Genomic DNA, 18,505 nt, shown 5'->3' on the forward strand with positions numbered 1-18,505 from the left:
TCCACTCAAACCATCCTTGTTTATTCCAGCATGCTGGCAAGTGCACTTTAAAGGCAGAAAATACCCCTGCTGAGATGAGATTCCATCTCTTAAAACATCCCAATGCCGCTACAAAATGAACTATTCTTCTAGTAGATTCTAGACTGTGGGTGCATCTGTACAGTAGAAATAAAGCGGGTCTGTACCATTTTAAGTGCTGTGGCTCCATCCCATAGAATCCTGGGAATTGCAGTTTTGCGAAGTGTTTAGCACTCTCTGCCAAAGAGTGCTGGTGCCTCATAATATAACAAATGCAGGATCCCTTTGGGTGGAGCCACGGCAGCAATTAAAAGGTAATGTTAAACTGTATTATTTCTACAGTGTAGATGCACCCTCAGGCAAAGACCAGAGCTTGGGAAAGTTGTTTTTGGAGCTTTCACATTCTGGAAACTGGGATTTTCTTTAAAAATGGAGAGTAGGGAAATAAGATGCAAAAGCTCAGTGCCAAAAAGGGAACTGAGTCCTATCAAGAGCCAGCAATGGAGCCAAAAGCTTAGACAAGTGGTACAGTTTTCTTCTCTGGATGTCTCCAAAAAGAAGCTGGACAGCTCCCTGCTGGGGATACCATTTCTGGAGCAGGGAACACACATTCACACTACGAAATAATCCGGTTTCGAAATAATGTGTGTTATTTCTTTGTCTTTCAGACTTGCACTGATTATACTCAGTGCAGTTTGTGTGTGTGTGTGTGGGGGGATCAAAAAGCCCATTTAAACCACTTCATTTGGCACTGAATCTCTTAGCGGTTCTTTCTTGAAGAACCACAACCACATCTCCAACAGTGTGAGTAATCTATCGGATTGATTCGGATCACACAGCCACAGTTAAGGAAATGGGGGAGCCTCCATTCTGACTCGGGACAGTGGCAAATGGAAACTTCAGACCGGATTTAAATGCCACAGAGAGATTTGCTGCCTTAAAACGTAGTGGGAATGGTGAGTCGATTTTGAATCAATTCACAGATATGAATCACTCCATGCAAAAAACGTAACTATGACTGGCCCCCAAAGGGTTGAAGCTGATGGCCTCTGGGGACCCCTTCCGACTCTTATGGGCACATTCGCACTTTTATTTTTATTCCAAGGAGATCTGGATCTCTGCCCTGATGGAATCCTGTTCGGTGTTCCCACTATGTTTTACGTTATTGAATCTCTCCATGGCATTTAAATCCTGTTGCCATTCACATGTGCCACTGTTTCAGTTTAAAATGGTGGCACCTCTATTTTCGGGAACAATGCAGAGTGATCAGAATCAATTCAGTAGCATACTCACACTAACAAAGATGCAAATTGTTGCGGCTCTTAAAAAAAGACGCGAGGGAAAACTCAGTATCAAATATAATGGGTTAAGTGGTTTTGTTGGTAACCCCCTGGAAACTGCACCAAGTGCAGTTGGGGGAGATGTGAACACCATGAAAATAACCTGGTTTCACACCGAGTTATTTTTGTAGTGTGAATGGGACCTAGGATTCTATGATTCTACCCCATGTGCTGGAGGACAGGTCCTGGAAAAGGAGGGCATCTGGTTGCCCTGGCCAGGGTGCTCATTTGCATTGCATCTTCCTTCACTTTTGCTTCCATACTCTAGTGCAGAGCTAAATATTTTTGCTTTAGGCTCTCAGCTCTTTATTGCAGGCATGGTAACTTTTGCAAATCTTCCAAAAGATCATTTCTCACTTGCTCATAAAAACTTAATGTAAATACAGCTGGATGGGATCCTAGCAAGGGGCCCTCCAGTCTCAGATTCTGTTCTCATAGGGGCCAACACATGCGCTCTGCCAAGAAGTGCAAGGAAAGGACTGTGATGTGGAATTCTTCACAGGCATGAGATGTGCCTTGTACAAACAGATCACAACCAGCCCACTGCTCCAGGCTTCGTGTTATCCGAACTCGTCTGACCTTTTCACATACGGCTGAGAGCTTTGAGGGTGACCAGATGTCCTCCTTTTCCAAGACATAACCGGCATTTCAACCTTATGTCCAGGAGGGATTTCAAAATGTCCTCCATTTCAAACATAGCTAAGAAGCATGGAGGTGCCTTGTCCTCCTTTGTGGTTAGGACATCTGATCACCCTGAGGATGACAGCTAAGCCTCCCTCCATGGAGTGACTTCTTTGGTTCATCCCAGGCTTTGGAGTTTATCACACGAAGGAGTTTATCCCATGAACATCCCAGAAAAATCATGTAATTATGCAAAACGATTTTGCACAATGTCGCACCATTAAAGTGGTCACAAAGAAGCATTAACGCGCACCTTTTCACTTTCGGTATTTCAGCAACAATGCATTTCTGATATCACTTTATTTGCTCAATTGTGTGGAATATTCATTTGCGCAATGACTCGTCATTTTTGCTTTATTTGCGGGATGTTTTAAATGTGCTTTAATCTCTCTTTAATGCCAATATCAGCCCCGGTGTGATAAATTCCATAATGACAACACAACAGGCTGTGGAGATGTTAACTTTTGGGCTGCAGCTAAAACTCCTAGAATTGGCCACATTGGGGGATTATGGAAGCTGTAGTCCAAAAAAGCTCCATGGTACAGTTGACTGAAACTTTGTGCTTTGCATTTCAGATTAGGAGCGATATTGTCCAGGTGGTTTCACATCCTTTGCTTCTCTAAAAGTGCCATTCTCAGTGGACAAAGAGATCTTGCAACACCAGTTTGAGGTGAACTGAAAGAGAGACATTGGTAGCATGAGCTTTTGCAGACTTGAGCTACTACAAATGCCCAAGCTACCAATGGTTTTTTGTGGGTTTTTCGGGCTGTGTGGCCATGTTCTAGAAGATTTTCTTCCTGACATTTCGCCAGCATCTGTGGCTGGCATCTTCAGAGAATGCTTTGCCTGGAAAAATTGGGTGTGTATATACTGTGTGAGCCTGGGAATGCAGGAGTGACTTGCATGTGTCTTGTTCTGTTTTGATGGCTGGCCTCAGGCTGGGAGGCTAATGCAAACGAGGTTTAATGTCTGCTAATTGGTGATCATTATCTGCTGGGAAAGCCCCTGACTCTGAATGGTTTCTCATTTGCATTTGCTGAGTCCTTATTTTGCTATTCCTCAGGACTGGTAGCCAAATTTTGTTCACTTTAAGGGTTTCTTCTTTCCAGTTGAAATTATCCAGGTGTTTGTGGATTTCAATGGCTTCCCTGTGCATCCTGACATGGCAGTGGTTGGCATGGTCCAGAATTTCAGTGTTATCAAACAGTATTTTATGCCCAGGATGGTTTGTGGCATGTTCTGCTACTGCTGATTTTACGGCTGGCCCAGTCTGCAGTGTCTCTCGTGTTCCTTGATTCTGGTTTGCACACTGCATCCGCCTTATCCACGGATTTACCAAACCTTGATTTTCCATTTATATAAGGGACACCATTTTGCTATGCCATTATATTTAATGGGACTTGAGCATCCACGGATTTTGTTATCCATGGGAAAGGGAGGTCCTGGAACTGAAACGCAGCAGATAACAAGGACCCAGAGTAATTTCGCAGTGCAGATGCAGCCTAAGGCTTCCCTCCAAGCCATGACAGTTAAAGCAGTATCAGACTGCGTTGATTCTGCAGTGCAGATGCAGCCACAGCTAATGCTAAAGCGGTGTCAAACTACATCAGTACTGCAGTGTAGATGCAACCTAAGCAAGCAAATTTCAGTGAGACTCACGCTGGTGCTATGGATCTTCATCTTAAACTTTTCAAAGTACAGCCAGTCTCTTGCCTCGTCGGGGTCGAGATCGTGGTAATAATCCCTGGCGGTGTAGCCGAAGCTGTGGAAAGTGCCTTCGGGGGTCAGCAGAAGGCTGGTGGGGGTCTTCTGGTGGGCGACTCCGGGATCGCCTCCTTCCCATTTCCTGCAAAGAAGGAATCAGAAGATGAGCTTGGTTCTCCCATTTGAAAGCAAGCGTGGTCACACTCCAAGCATTGAGAGGCCATTTCCAGCCCTCCCTGAATTTTTGGCAGTGGTGCCATGGCCATTTTGTCTGAACCAGACGTAAGACTCCAACAAGGGGAAATCACTTCCCTGTGATTTGGAGGAGACATCTTTCTCTTGCTTCATGGTACCCTCCCCCCCCCCCCCCAAAAAAAAAATTATGTTCCTGAGATAACTGAAAAATTACATTTTTCCCCAATGTGAAGTCGAAGGTTTTCACAGCCATCATCCATAGTGTTTTCTGGGTTTTGGGGGGCTATGAGGCCATGTTCTAGAAGAGTTTTTCCTGATGTTTGCCAGCAGTTGTGGCTGGCATCTTTAGAGAAAGATCTCTGAAAATGCCAGCCACAGATGCTGGCAAAACATCAGGAATACATTTTTCTAGATCACGGCCACATAGCCCGAAAAACCCGCAAAGAACTATCCCTCAACTACTTGAGCATCCAAGGAATACATAGTAGATTTCTGCATCGGAGGCAGGCAATTTGAAGGATGAATGTCTGTGTCTGTAAGAAAGAGGCAAGGAAGAGATGCATTTTGGAAATATCCCAGCTCCGGCAAATACCTCATCATGTGAATGGCCTCTGGGTCAGTGGCGAAGCTGAAGGCATAGCCGCTGGAGGTTGTGCCAAAGTCAATGGCCACCACCACCGAGAATGGCGTGGATCGGCGCGTCCGGATTTCATTCCGCTGGAAACAAAAGGCAGAGATTAAGTAACTGATGGAGGGCCTCTCCAACCATGATTACTGTACCTCCACATCAGCCTTCCATATCCATGGATTCAGGCATCCATGGCCCCAAAACCTACCCTCAACTTATATATGGGGTCAGCTTATAGTCGTGTATACATGGTACTTTGAGACAGCATCCACTTCTTGGGTCACAAACCCATTTTCCTTACCGGCGACTGAGAAGGCGTGAGAGGAGCAATGTTGCAGCTTTCGTTAAGAAGTCCTGGGGAGTTTGGCGGAGATGGAGTGTGGGACCGTTCACCGTTTGCACCTGGAAAATGAGAAGAAACAGAGCTGTCCAAAGGCTTATAAGCAACTTATCTCCCGGTCACTCAGGAGAACTGAGGCTGCATCTGCACTACAGAAATAATCCCATTTGACACCCCTTTAACTGCCATGGCTCCATCCTACAAAATCAAAGGATTTGTAGTCTGTTATAGCACCAGAGCTCTCGGACAGAGAAGGCTAAATGCCTCACAAAACTACAACTCCCACATTTCCATAGCATTGAGCCAGGGCAATCAAGGGGTGTCAACATGGATTATTTCTGTAGTGTAGAGGCAGCCTGAAACTCACTTCAAGACAGCCAGGAACAGGGGAAAAACGGGATAGAAACAAACAAACAAACAAAAATACCCCCCACAGATCTCAGAATTCCATAGCACTGAGTCCTGGCACTTAAAGCGGTGTCAAACTGCATTATTTTCTGTTGTGTGGATGCAGCCTCTGACTGAACTATGACTATATTATAGGGTCTTCTTGACAATATGTGTTCCAAGGAGTTTTGGCATTGCTTTCCTCTGATTTCCAGTGATTTTCTCCAGCCAACCTGCTCCTACTTGTGTTTGAGGTAGAAAAGAGCGCATGGAAATGCTCTGGGCATTTGTTTGCTGACCACAGTTAACAATAATAATATACTCTGTGATTCTGAGGACAATTCTCTAGAAATGTAGAAACAGCCATTGCACCAGGGAATAAGACGCAGATACTGGCATTCAGTAAAAGTGTGCTATAGCACCAGCACTGAGTGTGTAACTATGTATGTGCAAATTTGCACTCCTGTCCTGAAATGGTACAAGGGCTTAGAAGGAAACCAGCATGGCGTAATGGTTTGAGCACTAAGACTCTGGAGACTGGAGTTTGATTCCTGGCTCAGCCATGGAAACCCACTGTGTCACCTTGGGCAAGTCACACTCTCTCATCCTCAGAGGAAGGCAAAGGCAAACTTAACAAGAAAACCCCACAATAGGTTCACCTTACAGTCGCCATAAGTCGGAAACAATTTGAAGGCACACCACTAAGGAAGAGCTTTACTATTTGACCATGCTGGCTGAGGGAATCTGGGTGCTGTGGTTCAAAAGCTGAGCCCTTCCCAGATTCTGATTTTTCATGGGAAGGAGCTGATTGCACCTTTGCAACAGGGAGCTTAGTTTGAGACAAGACGTGGGTCCCCCTTCTCAGCCCAATGCATAAAGTAATGCCCATAGCAGCATGGTGTAGTGGTGTCAGCATTGGAGTATGACTCTGGAGACCAGGGTTCGAATCCCCGTTCGGCCATGGAAAACCAACTGGATGTGACTTCTTGCAAGTCACACTCTCTCAGCTTCAGAGGAAGGCAAGGCAAACCCCCTCTGAATAAATCTTGCCAAGAAATCCCCCTGATAGATGAAGTCAAAAGCTTTCATGGCCAGTATTCATAGTTTTTTTGTGAGTTTGTGAAGAGTTTATTCCTGATGTTTTGCCAGCAAAAGCCTCTGATAGGGTTGCCAGGAGTTGAAACCAACTTGCAGGTATGCTATCACAGTTCTGCTTCAGACTGGTATCTTCAGGGGGATCTGGAATGGATCCCCCCCCAGTCATCCCAAGGAGGCTGGCAGCCATTGCCCAACCTCATGCCATGCAAGCTTAATGAGGTGGCCTGCCTTCCTCTCGTGCCACCAGTGCCTGGACCACACGCCAATCCCCCTCCAGACGCCACACATGGTCCCAATTAGGGGCTGGAGCTAATGCCTTGCTCTCCCTCCCCAGACAATCCCCAGCCAAGCCCACGTATGGCCTCTTCTTCTCCTCTGACATGATCCAGCTGCCTGGGCTGAAGAAAAGAGGTGGGGTCGGCTTTCACTTTATCAGGGCCAACATCTAACGCCCCATAATAGCAGCCTCTCTTAGAAATGGGGGCAGAGAAGGGAAACAAAGTTGAAAGCAAAATCCCATTCCTCTAGTCTTCTCCTGATTTCTTAACTGCAGTCTCCATTCTGATCAGTGTTTGATCCAAGGTACAGACTTGACCTAAGTCTGTTCAAAAGGATGCCCAGTATGGTATCACTCTAACATCCTGGAATTAAAGACACCCGGTCCTGTCTGGTTTTGGAAGCTGGGCAGGGTCAGCCCTGGTTAGGACAGCTGGACCTCCTTATCAATGGACTCTTAATCCACCGTCCAACCATCCAAGGCTTCAAAATACAGCTGCCCCTTGGAACTCAAGGGGGATCCACTCTGGACACCCCCACGAGTTCCAAAACATGCACATATTCAAGCCCCATAGGCTTGAATGGGGTGTGTGCATGCAGAGCGCACACCATGGGCACAAGTCCCATTGAGGTTAATGGCGGTTGCCCCTTTGCAGATTTTCAAGTCCTCAGATTTCAAGTCGTAGAGGGGCGACTCTATTAAACATATATACAGTGGGACCTTGATTTTCCTATTTTATATAAGGGACATCATTTCATTATGCCATTGTATATAATAGGATCACCGCTTTGCCACTCTGGCTCTTAGGATCGCCATAAGTCAGAAACGACTTGAAGACACACCACCACCACCACCACCAGAACAACAACAACAACAACAACAACAACATACTTTTGTGCATTGAACTCCATTTGCAGCAATTGAAGTAAACTGAGGAGGAAGGGGAAAGTGGGAGGAGGAAAGAGAAACTGGGGCATTTTAAACGCAGCTGAAAACGTGGGATGACAGCAGCTTAACTGGGACTGTCTCAGCCAAACTGGAACAGTTGGAGGGTATGCTATGGGACATTGCCATTACAGGTATATTGCAATCATAGCCCTCCAACTGTGTTGTGTAAAAGGGCGCCTTGTGTGTTTTAAATCCCACATTGGCCATACTCAACAGTCAGCCTAAGGCCTGTCAAGACCACCAAGAGAAGGAGACAACTTTGCAAGGAGTTGCTTTATTTCAGACACTGGCTGAACGCCCCAAGAGTCGAGTTATCAGTTAAAAGGTTTCTCTTATGAGCCAAGGATTTGCTTTTTGTCCTTTCTCCAAGTGCAGCTCCTGGGATTAGTCAGAGAGATGCTCAAGGTGAAGAATCAATGGCTGGAACGACATGGCATCATGGGCCCTTCATCTGTTCCCTAAGTGAGTTTCCCTGTCTCCGATGGCTGTCGTGTTAATATTTCATTGCATACAAAAAGGGGAAAGGAGACCAGCAGATAGAAAAGAAAGCTACATGGCAGGGCCGTCGCTCCTGATGAAGGTCCGTCTCATGATTGGGGAAGAAGGGAGGGGAAGGAAATGAAGGAGTGAATGAGGAGCCCTCTTTAAAGAACAAATAGTTGCTGTGCTATAGACTCAGAAGAATGAGCTCATAAAGCCGCATCTCTGGCAAACAAGATGCAACACAAAACGATGCTCAAGCACCAAGCAAACAAGACCATTGCAGGTGTAAATAATAAATCGGCCAACAAGAGTTTGCTGAGATCTGATACCGATGTAGTATAAATGTTTCTGTGCAGAGTTATGCATTCATGGTGCTACGCAACCCACATCTTGAATGGCAATGTTGCACAACCAGGGTGACTACGTTTTTCTTGAATGTCCTACATTCTACAGTGCCTTGTCCTCCTTTGCGATTATGACATCTGGTCACCCTGTGCGCAACCAAACCAAGGTACAGTGCACAAAGACATGCATGTGTAATATATATGTTGCGTTGTTATTTGCTATGTGCCTTCAAGTTGTTTCAGACTTGGACCGACCTAAAGGCCAATCTATCCTGGGGTCTGGTTTGCAAATTTGGTTCAAGGGGGTGTACCATTGCCTCCCCCCGAGGCTGAGAGTGTGTGACCACCAAGATTTAATAGATGAAAACCAGACATATGTGGCCAAGCAGCATCAGAGGGTGGTCAACATGGCAAACGTTATTAAAGGACAAGCTAGGAGAGCCTCCAGCACTTTGCTTTTGCCTGAGCTTCTTGGAAAGGGCAAGATCCCACTCCATCCTTTCCTCTTTCCCCCGTTGAGTTAACTGAGTGCAAACTACTTTTGCCCTTTGAAGGCAGTTTGAAGCAACTGAAGTAAGGACAAAAGTGGGAGGAAGAGAGGGAAACTGGGACTTTTTAAAAGCAGCTGAAAAAGTGCGATGGCAAAGGATTCTTCAAGACTGTTCCTGCCAAATTGGGACAATTGAAAGGTATGTTAAATTTGCCCAGGAGAGGGCAAAAACATGGCAAGACTGCTCTCACACCCCCTTAGAGGTTGTCTGGGGGCAAAGTTTCTTTTTTTTAAGGGGGGCATGATGCAGGGGGTATCAACCCCTCCCCCAGGATCTCAATGGGGCATAATGTGGCCCCCTAATCTATGAGGAGAGCCAGTATGGTATAGTGGTTTGAGCGCTGGACTACAACTCTGGAGATCAGGGTTCAGTTCCCTGCTCAGCCATGGAGACCCATTGGGTGACTTTGGGCGTGAGACACACACTCTCGGCCACAGAAAAGCCTGTGAAAGGGTTGCCTTAGGGTTGCCATAGGTCGGAAATGACTTGAAGGCATGTAACAACATCAACAACAATCTACAACACTGGTCCACCACATTCTAGACGGTGTCACAGACTTGGATCCTTATCCTTTCCAAGTTCAAGGCTGCAGTCCTGTGAATGACTTACAAGCATGTAAGTTACTCTATGAAAGCTGTAGGACATTTTGATGCATTGCACAGGAGTGCAATGGCAAGCCTCCTCTGAACAAATCGTGTCAAGAAAATCCCATGCTTGACTCACCTTAGGGTTGCCATAAGTCAGAAATGACTTGAAGACACACAACACACACTCACTGTTGCCATTAAGTTTAAGATCATGGAAACGGGTTGTCAATGGGGGGCTGTTGCAGATGTGGATGAACATTTGGCTATGAATTCAGGTGTACCTTCCCTTGTGCATCTATTTGCACATTTGGTTCTGTAGTGCTACATTTACACACCAGATCTGTGTAACACAACCCATGTGGAATTCACCACACATATGAGTTTATCATATGGGTGGGATCCTGTGCAAAAACTGGATTTAAAATGGACAAAAACCATAAAAGCAGATTGATTTTCAGACAACATCTGACATTAAGCAGGACAGAAAGTGGGAAAAACCCGCAAAAGCAGGTTGTTTTTCAGACGATGTCGGGGTTAATGAGCATTAACGCAACATTAACCTGGATGGAAAGTTGACAAAATGAGCTGCTTTTTACTTTTGGTTTTAAATCCCATTTTTCAATGAGATTTGGGCAGTTTGTTCCTTGTGATCAACTCCATAGTTTTATGATGTGCAATCTCAGTGCAACCAAGATTTAGGCTTTTTTAATCATCTATCTCAAGACGTGATAATCATGCTGCCCTCCAGATGTAGGACTGCGGTTCCCATCAGTCTTGGCAATGAATGCTGACAGTTGAAATCCATCTAAAAAGTGGAAATAACGCAGTTTGACATCACTTTAAGTGCTGTTGCTCCATCCTTTGGAATCCTGGGGTTTGTAGTCCTACACCGTCTTTCACCTCCTCTGCCAAAGAGTACTGGTTCCTCACAAAACTGCAAATCCCAGACTTCTGTAGGATGGATCCATGGCAATTTAAGTGGTGTCAAGCTGCACTATTTCTTGAGTATAGATGCACTCCCGGAGGGCTTTGTGACTCCTAACCTTGCTTTAGATGTTCCTCCATTTCTTTAGATTTCAGGAATGTCCCACGGTTGGAGCTGCCAAGTCCAGCGTCAGTACAAAAACATCTTATCTTTTCCTTGGGATGGTGCTCCACCCGGCACTTGAGAAACAGTGAGGTAAACATGCTGGAGAGCCGCATTGGGAGTGGAGAGGCTGGCAGCAGACATGGAAGCTCTATATGGATTCAAAAGTGATGTTATATGCTCCCACAGGGCTTCCAGGTTTGATCTGGGGTGGACCTCATATCTTTAATCTTGAAGCAGAACAAAGTACTGTAAAATTGCATCAAATAGGTTGAGAGTACCTGTTTTCCATCACCTTTCATTGTTCCTATTTGACCAGGACAGTTCCTATTCAGTCCCTGTCATTCCACTTTTTGAGCTTATTTTAAAATGTCCCAGATTCCCTCTTCTTCTCGTACTTTCCCCCTTTGTCCACAGCTTATTTCAGTTACTGCAAACAGAGGGCTTTATCACACGGGGCCCATATTGTCATCATCCTGTGATTAAAGCGTTACATGATTAAAGTGTCAGTGTAATGCTATAGCGCTACAGCATTTCACACAGATCAAACAATAATGCAATAATAACATTTCTTGCCGCTTCAACAACAGATTTTGCTCGACGTCATGTGAAATTTTATACCACAATTGTGCAATTATGGTGGGATTATCGCAGGAGCATTCCCTTTAAACACCCTATTTCCCCCATGTGATAAAGTCCAGAGTTGAAAGTGCAAAAGCAGTTTGTACGCTACTCAGTGGAGAAAAAGGAGAGAAGGCAGCAGAACCTTGCCCTTCCCAGGAGGTTCTGCAAAAGCAATCTCCTGCAGCCTCTCCTAGCTTAAGCGTTCTTCCTCATTTGTTAAATGGTGTTGCTTGGCTGCATGTGTCCTGCTTTTTCCTTGGGAAGTGCTGGGGAGCATGCTTCCAAACGTCAATTTAAAACCACAGCCATTCCCTCTCCGCATGGCTATTGCCTCCCTGGTGAAGAATTAAGAGAGAGGGCATGAAGTAGTGCCCACCAGTTCCATCCTTGGCACTTCTGCACCTATTTCCCAGATTTAAAAAATAAAAAAATAAAAATGGGATCCCAATTTCCAGAATGTGAAGGCTTCAAAAGTAACTTTTCCAAGCAATGCTTTTTGCCGTGCACCAGGTTATTTGGTGGTTCCATAGGGATGTTTTAAAGAGATGCAATTTCATTGCAACAGAGATATTTTCCTTCTTTAAAGTGTGTTTGCTAGCATCCTGGAATGAACAAGGAGGGTTTGAGTGGAACACAATACCCTCCAACGTTTCACAGAGGGAAACTGGAACATAATCATAGTCAAACAACATTAGTGTGTGGTCACAACTGCAATAGTTGTTACAATGGAACTAGAAGAGGCGGCAGCCTTTTGCTTTTACCTGGGATGGGCAAGATTGGTGGTTCCCTTCCTGCAGAGTGAACTGAGCGCAAACTTTTGTACTTTTAAACTCAGTTTGCAGCACCTGAAGTAAGCCAAGACAAAGGAGGAAAGTGGGAGGGAGATAAAGAAACTAGGACCTCTAAAAGCAGCTGGAAAAATGGGATGAAAATTAATTGAGACTGCCCTTGTCAAATCAGTAGATTTGGAGAGTATGGAATAATGCCTGCTCTTTGGTTTCTCTTTGAAAGGCACTTTACTATGCCCAAAGTCTGCATTTTCCAATCATTATCACACCTATCATGAATGGGTACAAAACCCCCAGCCTATGATCCCAGATTTCTTACCAATTTGGAGAGTGTGCATCGAAGGGACGAGGAGCGTCGACATCTTCACATTACCTTCGTAGCTGAAAGACAGGGAGAACATTTTGGTAAAATTGTGTTCCACCGAAAGCACCACACAGAAATGGTTATATTTATGTATTTTAATATTTTGTATTGTTTTTAAATTGTATTGTTTTAGACTTGTTATATTGGGAGAAAGGTGGGATATAAGAAAATAATACTAATACTAATAATACTAATGCCACCAGAAGAGTTTACTTTCCCTGGGAGATTCTGAGTTGTTTTTTGTTGTTATTATTTTATTCATTTATATTCTGTGTTCCCTCTCTATATTGGGACTCAAGGTGGCTTACACAGATGATTAAAACCAGAGCAAATTAAAAACATGCAAAAACGTTGGTTAAAATAGATATAAATGTCATTTTTAAAAGTGCAATCAATCCACAGGATTAAATCCATTTAGAAATTCATTATAATACCGGATGATAACTGGCTGTGTGCCTTCAAATCATTTCCAACTTATGGCAACCCTAAGGAAGCCTATCATGGGGTTTTCCTGATAAGAATTGCTCAGAGGAGGCTTACCTTCACTGTTGGTATTTTACACATAGGTATCTTCCCCATTAGATTTGTTCAGAAGGGGTTTGCATAGAACGTATTACCATTGTCTTTCCCTGAGGCTGAGAGAGTGTGACTTGCCCAATGTGCTGAAGGCAAAAAGAAACCCCTTCTCTGAACAAATCTGCTGGGGAAGTTACCTATGGATAAAATACCAACAGGACTCCACTGTGAGAGGGTTTGCCCTCCCTAAATGGTTTGAGCATTGGCCTATGACTTTGGAGACCAGGGTTCGAATCCCCACTCAGCCATGGAAACCCACCTTGGTCAAGTCACACTCTCTCAGCCTCAGAGGGAAACCAAGGCAAACCTCCTCTGAACAAACGTTGCCAAGAAAACCCTGTGATAGGTTCGCCTTTGGATTGACATAAGATGGAAATGACTTGAAGGTGCGCAGCAACATCAACAATGCACATTCCCACAGAGCATGAATGTTAATAATAATAATAATAATAATAATAATAATAATAATTTATTTATATTATATTCCACTTCTCCAAACGATCGAAGTGGCTTACACTAAAAATATCCATAAATACAATGACAGCACGTTTCCTTATATCCCAAACCCTTCCATCCACAATACAATACAATTAAATTATTGGACACTTGTTAAAACAATTATGAAAACACTCAGGGCGTGGCAGTTAGGGCAATTGTCAAATGAATAAATGTAAGGATCTTAATCTGGAAAGGCCAGCCGGAAGAGATAGGTCTTGACGGCCTTTTTAAAGCCATCAAGGCTAGTCGTATTTCGAATCTCTTCCAGCAGATGATTCCATGATTTGGGAGCGGCGGAAGAGAAGGTCCTCTGGGTAACTGCAGCCAGCCTAGTTTTAGCTAGTTTTAGTTGTTATGGCCCCTAGATATCATCAGATCTAGAAAGGAGCACAGAAGGAGACGCTTGATGCATGGTTCTGAGGAACGCATTAAAGAACGGAGACTCCACCATCAAGATAGATCCACTGCTGCCCAGTTTATCAGACCCTGGGGACAAAGCTATGATTGGAAATTGGGGACAGTCCACACCTATTTTCCAGGCAGGCTGTTCCTAATCCTGAAAGCCCCGAAAGGAAGGGTCTTTCCAGAATGCAGCTGCCAAGCTTTTCCTGAGCAGGAACTGTTTCCGCAACAAGGCTGCGCTATGAATAGAGAGGCAGGAATGGGTGGGTAAGTGATGGAGAATGGACACTGGGATATCAACAGCCAAGATCTACATTAAAACAAATGCTTACTACGTTAAAAAGCAGGGTACCAACCCAACTGGCCTCCATATCTTATTCTATGGGTCCTCAGGATGCGCTAAAGAGGTCGCAGCGGGTGCATAGCTTTTTGTGGGGTTTTTGGGCTGTGTGGCTCTGTTCTAGAAGAATTTATTCCTGACATTTCAATACACAGATTAACATGGTAATCACTCCTCCGTACCCAGGGTCACACAGTGTGTGTGTGTGTGTATACACACACACACACACACACACACACACACACACACACACACACCACTCTCTTCCATGCCAGCATGGTTTTTTGTGGGTTTTTCGGGCTGTGTGGCCATGTTCTAGAAGAGTTTATTGCTGATGTTTCGCCAGCATCTGTGGCTGGCATCTTCAGCTGGTGCATAGTCTAAAAATCCTGCATCAAGCATAGCATCACTATCTGCTCAAGGACAGAGCGTAGCTCTCTGTTCATGGAGCTATATGGTGGTTGCACACTGTGTCTTCTGTACTGAATAGCAGTGCAGCACAATTGATGTGCCACCTATGGACATGTGTGCCTTCATTTGTAATGCACAATATGTATGGCTATCCACATACAATCGTGGTCAATGCACATGTGCATCCATGTTCAACATACATAACTCAATACATGTCCACCTCCGCATCCAAAGCCTTGAATATAGCCATTTCACACCAGCCACAGAGGAAGGCAATGACTGAGCAAATTATGAGAACCAGTGTGATATAATGGCTTGAGAGTTGTACTGGGACTCAGAGAGATCAGGATTTGCATCTCTACTCAGCACCAGAAACTGACTGGGAGACCTTGACCAAGTTGCTCTCTCTCAGCCTCAGAGCAAGGCAAAGGCAAACCTTCCCTGAATGCTAAACTCTGAGAAAGGGTTGCCATATGTCGGAGCGGACTGAAAGGCACATTGAAACAACAATTCATCAGTGTAGTACATATTAAGTCTCCCTCATCCGAAACGCTTAGGACCAGAAGTATTTTGGTTTTGAGGTATTTTTGGATTTTGGAATACTGTATTTGTACATAAATACAGAATGAGATAATACAGTGGGCCCTTGGTGTCTGCTGGGGTTTCTTTCCAGGACCCTCCATGGCTAACAAAATCCATGCACACTCAAGACCCATTAAATATAATGGTGTAATAAATAGTGTTCCTTATATAAAATAGCAAAAACAAGGTTTGCTTTTTAGAATATAAATACGTGTGTGTGTGTAATATTTTCAAGCTGTGGATGGTTGAATCCGTGGTTAAAGAATGCGTGAATATGAAGAGCCAACTGTATCTTGGAGATGAGACCCAAGTCTAAGCACAACATTCATGTATGTTTTCTACACACCTTTTACACATAGCCTGAAGGCAATTTTAGATAATATTTTTAAGAATGTTGTGCATCCATGCCACAAAGTTTGCAAACATCAAACCATCCGAAAGCAGAGGTGTCACTATTTCAGCCACCCATGAAAAAAGTTTTGGGGTTTTGGAATATTTTGGGTTTCAGAGATCCAGATCAGGGAAGGTGAATGGAACCTGGATGGAAGCAGATTTAAGAGAGAGAAAGAATGAATTGTCCTGATCATTTCCCCTTCCATTTTCTGGTCCCTTCTCCCTCCCTCCCTTCTCCCTTTCATATGAGTCTTTCCTCCTGGACTCCTGGTAGTGAAAGTATTTTGTTTCAGATGATGTAAAAGGCAAAGCGAACACAGATTATAATTTCCATCTGGGGGGATCAAAGGGCACGGCTGCAGAGAGAACCACAAACGTTGGATTGGCGCAAGCGCCTTTGCTCCAGCCCAGCCACCCCTCCAAAACAGAACAAGCCTCCATTTTGAAAGGGAGCCAAATGGAACAATCCCCTCCCATCATCACACACTGGCAATTGCCCTGCTTTTTTCCCTTGTCACAGTTTTCAGCATGCAAAGCATTTTGCAGCAGGCCTGGCCACATTTTTGTTGCTGTTGTTGCTTTTCTCCCCTTTCTCCCTGAGAATCTGGGTGATAAGACTTTTGTCTAAGTATAAATGGTTGACTGTCTAGATTCAAGGACCAGGAACAAACTATTGCAGGCTGGAACAGGGGAATGGGTTATCTTTTGGCAACAAGAACAAGAACAACACAAAGTGGCTAAATATTGCAATTGTCCCAAGGTTCTTCCAAGGAAAAGAAAGCTGCCTGAGAGGAAAATACTCCACTCAGAGCAAAAATAAACCACAGCTGTGGTTGTTGTTGTCATAATATTTATTTGTATCCCGCTCTTTTCCCAAAACTGGGACCCAGAGCGACTCACAATATGAAAAGAACAGTACAATTACTGTTTCATTGCATCAAGAGGGTGAAACTATTGGAATCTAAGACCTATCAGGAATGGTTTAGGGAGCTGTAGACCCATCCATATTTCACATAAAATTGGGACTCTTATGGCCAAGCAACACCAGAGTGTGGACAAGATGGTAAAAGTGGAACACATTGTTCCCTGGGAGAGTGGTGGAGTCTCCTTCCCTAGAGGTCTTTAAACAGAGGCTGGATGGCCATCTGTCAATGGGGATGCTTTGACTGAGAGTTCCAGCATGGCTGAATGGGGTTGGACTGGATGCCCCTTCTTGGGCTCTCTTACAACTCTACGATTCTATGATTCTAAGTTATTAATGAGGAAGAACAAACCAGAAGAGGGTGCAGCAGTGTGCTTTTGCATTTGAAACTCTCGAAAAATACCCCGATTCGGAAAGCGGGGAAAATAGCGTGGTATTTTGCATCGTATTTAATACAATCGGTGTATTATATAGCGATTTAAAAGTTAAGTGGGAACACCCCCTCAGGGGCTCAACAGACTAGCTATTAAGGCCAGCCTGGGGGTGGGGTCAGGGCATGGCATTCACATGACACATGCCCTGACTCCGCCCCCAGGCCAGTGTGATGCCGCACATCATTCCACATGATGCACAGCATCATGGAGCTCCTCTGGCGCTGTGTCTACATGGTGCAGTGCCAAAGGAGTGCGGAATAGGTGCATGCCAGTGGCTCTGGTGCCCTTTCCAGGGTGCAAATAGGAGCCCCCTTTTGCAGCTCCTTTTTGCAGTGTGGAAAGCAGAGATCGGGACCATAACATGTAGTTGCCATGGCTGCAATCTGGCACTAACAGGGGCAGTCTGTCGGGCCCCTTAGTCTGCAGCACTTGAAAGAAGGGCAAACAAGGAAAGTGGGGGGGGGGGGGGGGAGGAGAGAGAAACTGGGATGTTTTAAAAGCAGCCAGGAAAGTAGGAAGGCAGAGGATTAATCGTGACAGTCTGCGATCAATATGACACTTGTTATAGTGCTATTATTCCCCTGCTATGGCTGCATCTTGTGGGTTTGTAGTTTGGCGAGGTACTAAAGTCTCTGGCTGAGGATTTTAAATGCCTCTCCCGAAGCGGCAAATCCCAGGAAGAAGCCATAGCAGTTAAAGTGGAATAATTGCACTATACCAGTGTAGTGTGATATTCAGCTCTCATGAAGTCAGACAATTGGACAATATGGAGCTGGGTATGTTTATCTTGGAGAAGAGAAGATCAAACATGTTGTTGTTGTTGTTAGGCCTCCAAGTCATTTCTGACTTATGGCAACCCTAAGGTGAACATATTGTGGGATTTTCTTAGCAAGCTTTGTCCAGAGAAGGTTCGCCTCTTCTCCTTCCCTTGAGTCTGAGAGAGAAAATTCCATGATAGGTTCACCTTGGGGTCTCCATACATCAGAAACCATGTGAAGGCACACAACACACGCAATCCCTTCCAAGTTCTAAGTAGACCTGACCCAGCTTCTGTGGCCAGATGGGAACTGGTACCTTCAGTTATTTAGGTAGTACTTTTCCTGATAAGGTCACAAAATAAATCCATTCGCAGAATAATAATGGAAAAATTCCCAGTGTCTTTCCAGGTCTGTGAAGGGTTTGCAACTCCAGGCCCTCCAACATTTTACAAATGAGAACTGGGACACATGGGGCCAAGAAGCATCAGAGGACGGTCAAAATGGCACTAGTTATTAATGAGAAAGATCACCCATGGATATAGGAACACAGCTAGGAGAGGCTGCAGCAGTTTGCTTTTGCCGGAGGCTACTGGGAAGGAAAAGATTCCCTCTCTCCTCTCCTTTTCCCCTGCTGACTTAAAAAATATGTTTGCACTTTGCAGCAATAGAAGTAACAGGGACAAAGGAGGTAAGGTGAGAGGATGAGAGAGAAACATTCGAAAAGCAGCTGGAAAAGTGGGATGAT

At 44.7% G+C, this 18,505-nt stretch overlaps 1 protein-coding gene across 3 annotated transcripts in view; it reads right to left on the reverse strand.

The window, feature by feature from the left end:
• Positions 1-18,505, reverse strand: part of HSPA12B (heat shock protein family A (Hsp70) member 12B) — a 46,457-nt gene that overhangs the window by 22,697 nt on the left and 5,255 nt on the right. The window contains exons 2-5 of one of the 3 annotated variants that reach the window (XM_089526435.1): positions 12,400-12,461; positions 4,868-4,968; positions 4,531-4,655; positions 3,699-3,885 (exon numbers count right to left, since the gene is read on the reverse strand). In XM_089526435.1, coding sequence (XP_089382561.1) covers positions 3,699-3,885; positions 4,531-4,655; positions 4,868-4,968; positions 12,400-12,442 — 456 coding nt within the window. In that variant the 5' untranslated portion in view covers positions 12,443-12,461. Of the gene's footprint in view, positions 1-3,698; positions 3,886-4,530; positions 4,656-4,867; positions 4,969-10,624; positions 10,731-12,053; positions 12,095-12,399; positions 12,462-18,505 lie in introns of those variants that run through there. The other 2 variants (XM_089526436.1, XM_089526434.1) reach the window with 2 other exon arrangements.

This window comes from Sceloporus occidentalis, unplaced genomic scaffold (genome assembly GCF_023333645.1).
Source record: "Sceloporus occidentalis isolate IW3139 unplaced genomic scaffold, rSceOcc1.0.p SCAF_5, whole genome shotgun sequence".
In the NCBI taxonomy this organism is placed as follows: Eukaryota; Metazoa; Chordata; class Lepidosauria; order Squamata; family Phrynosomatidae; genus Sceloporus; species Sceloporus occidentalis.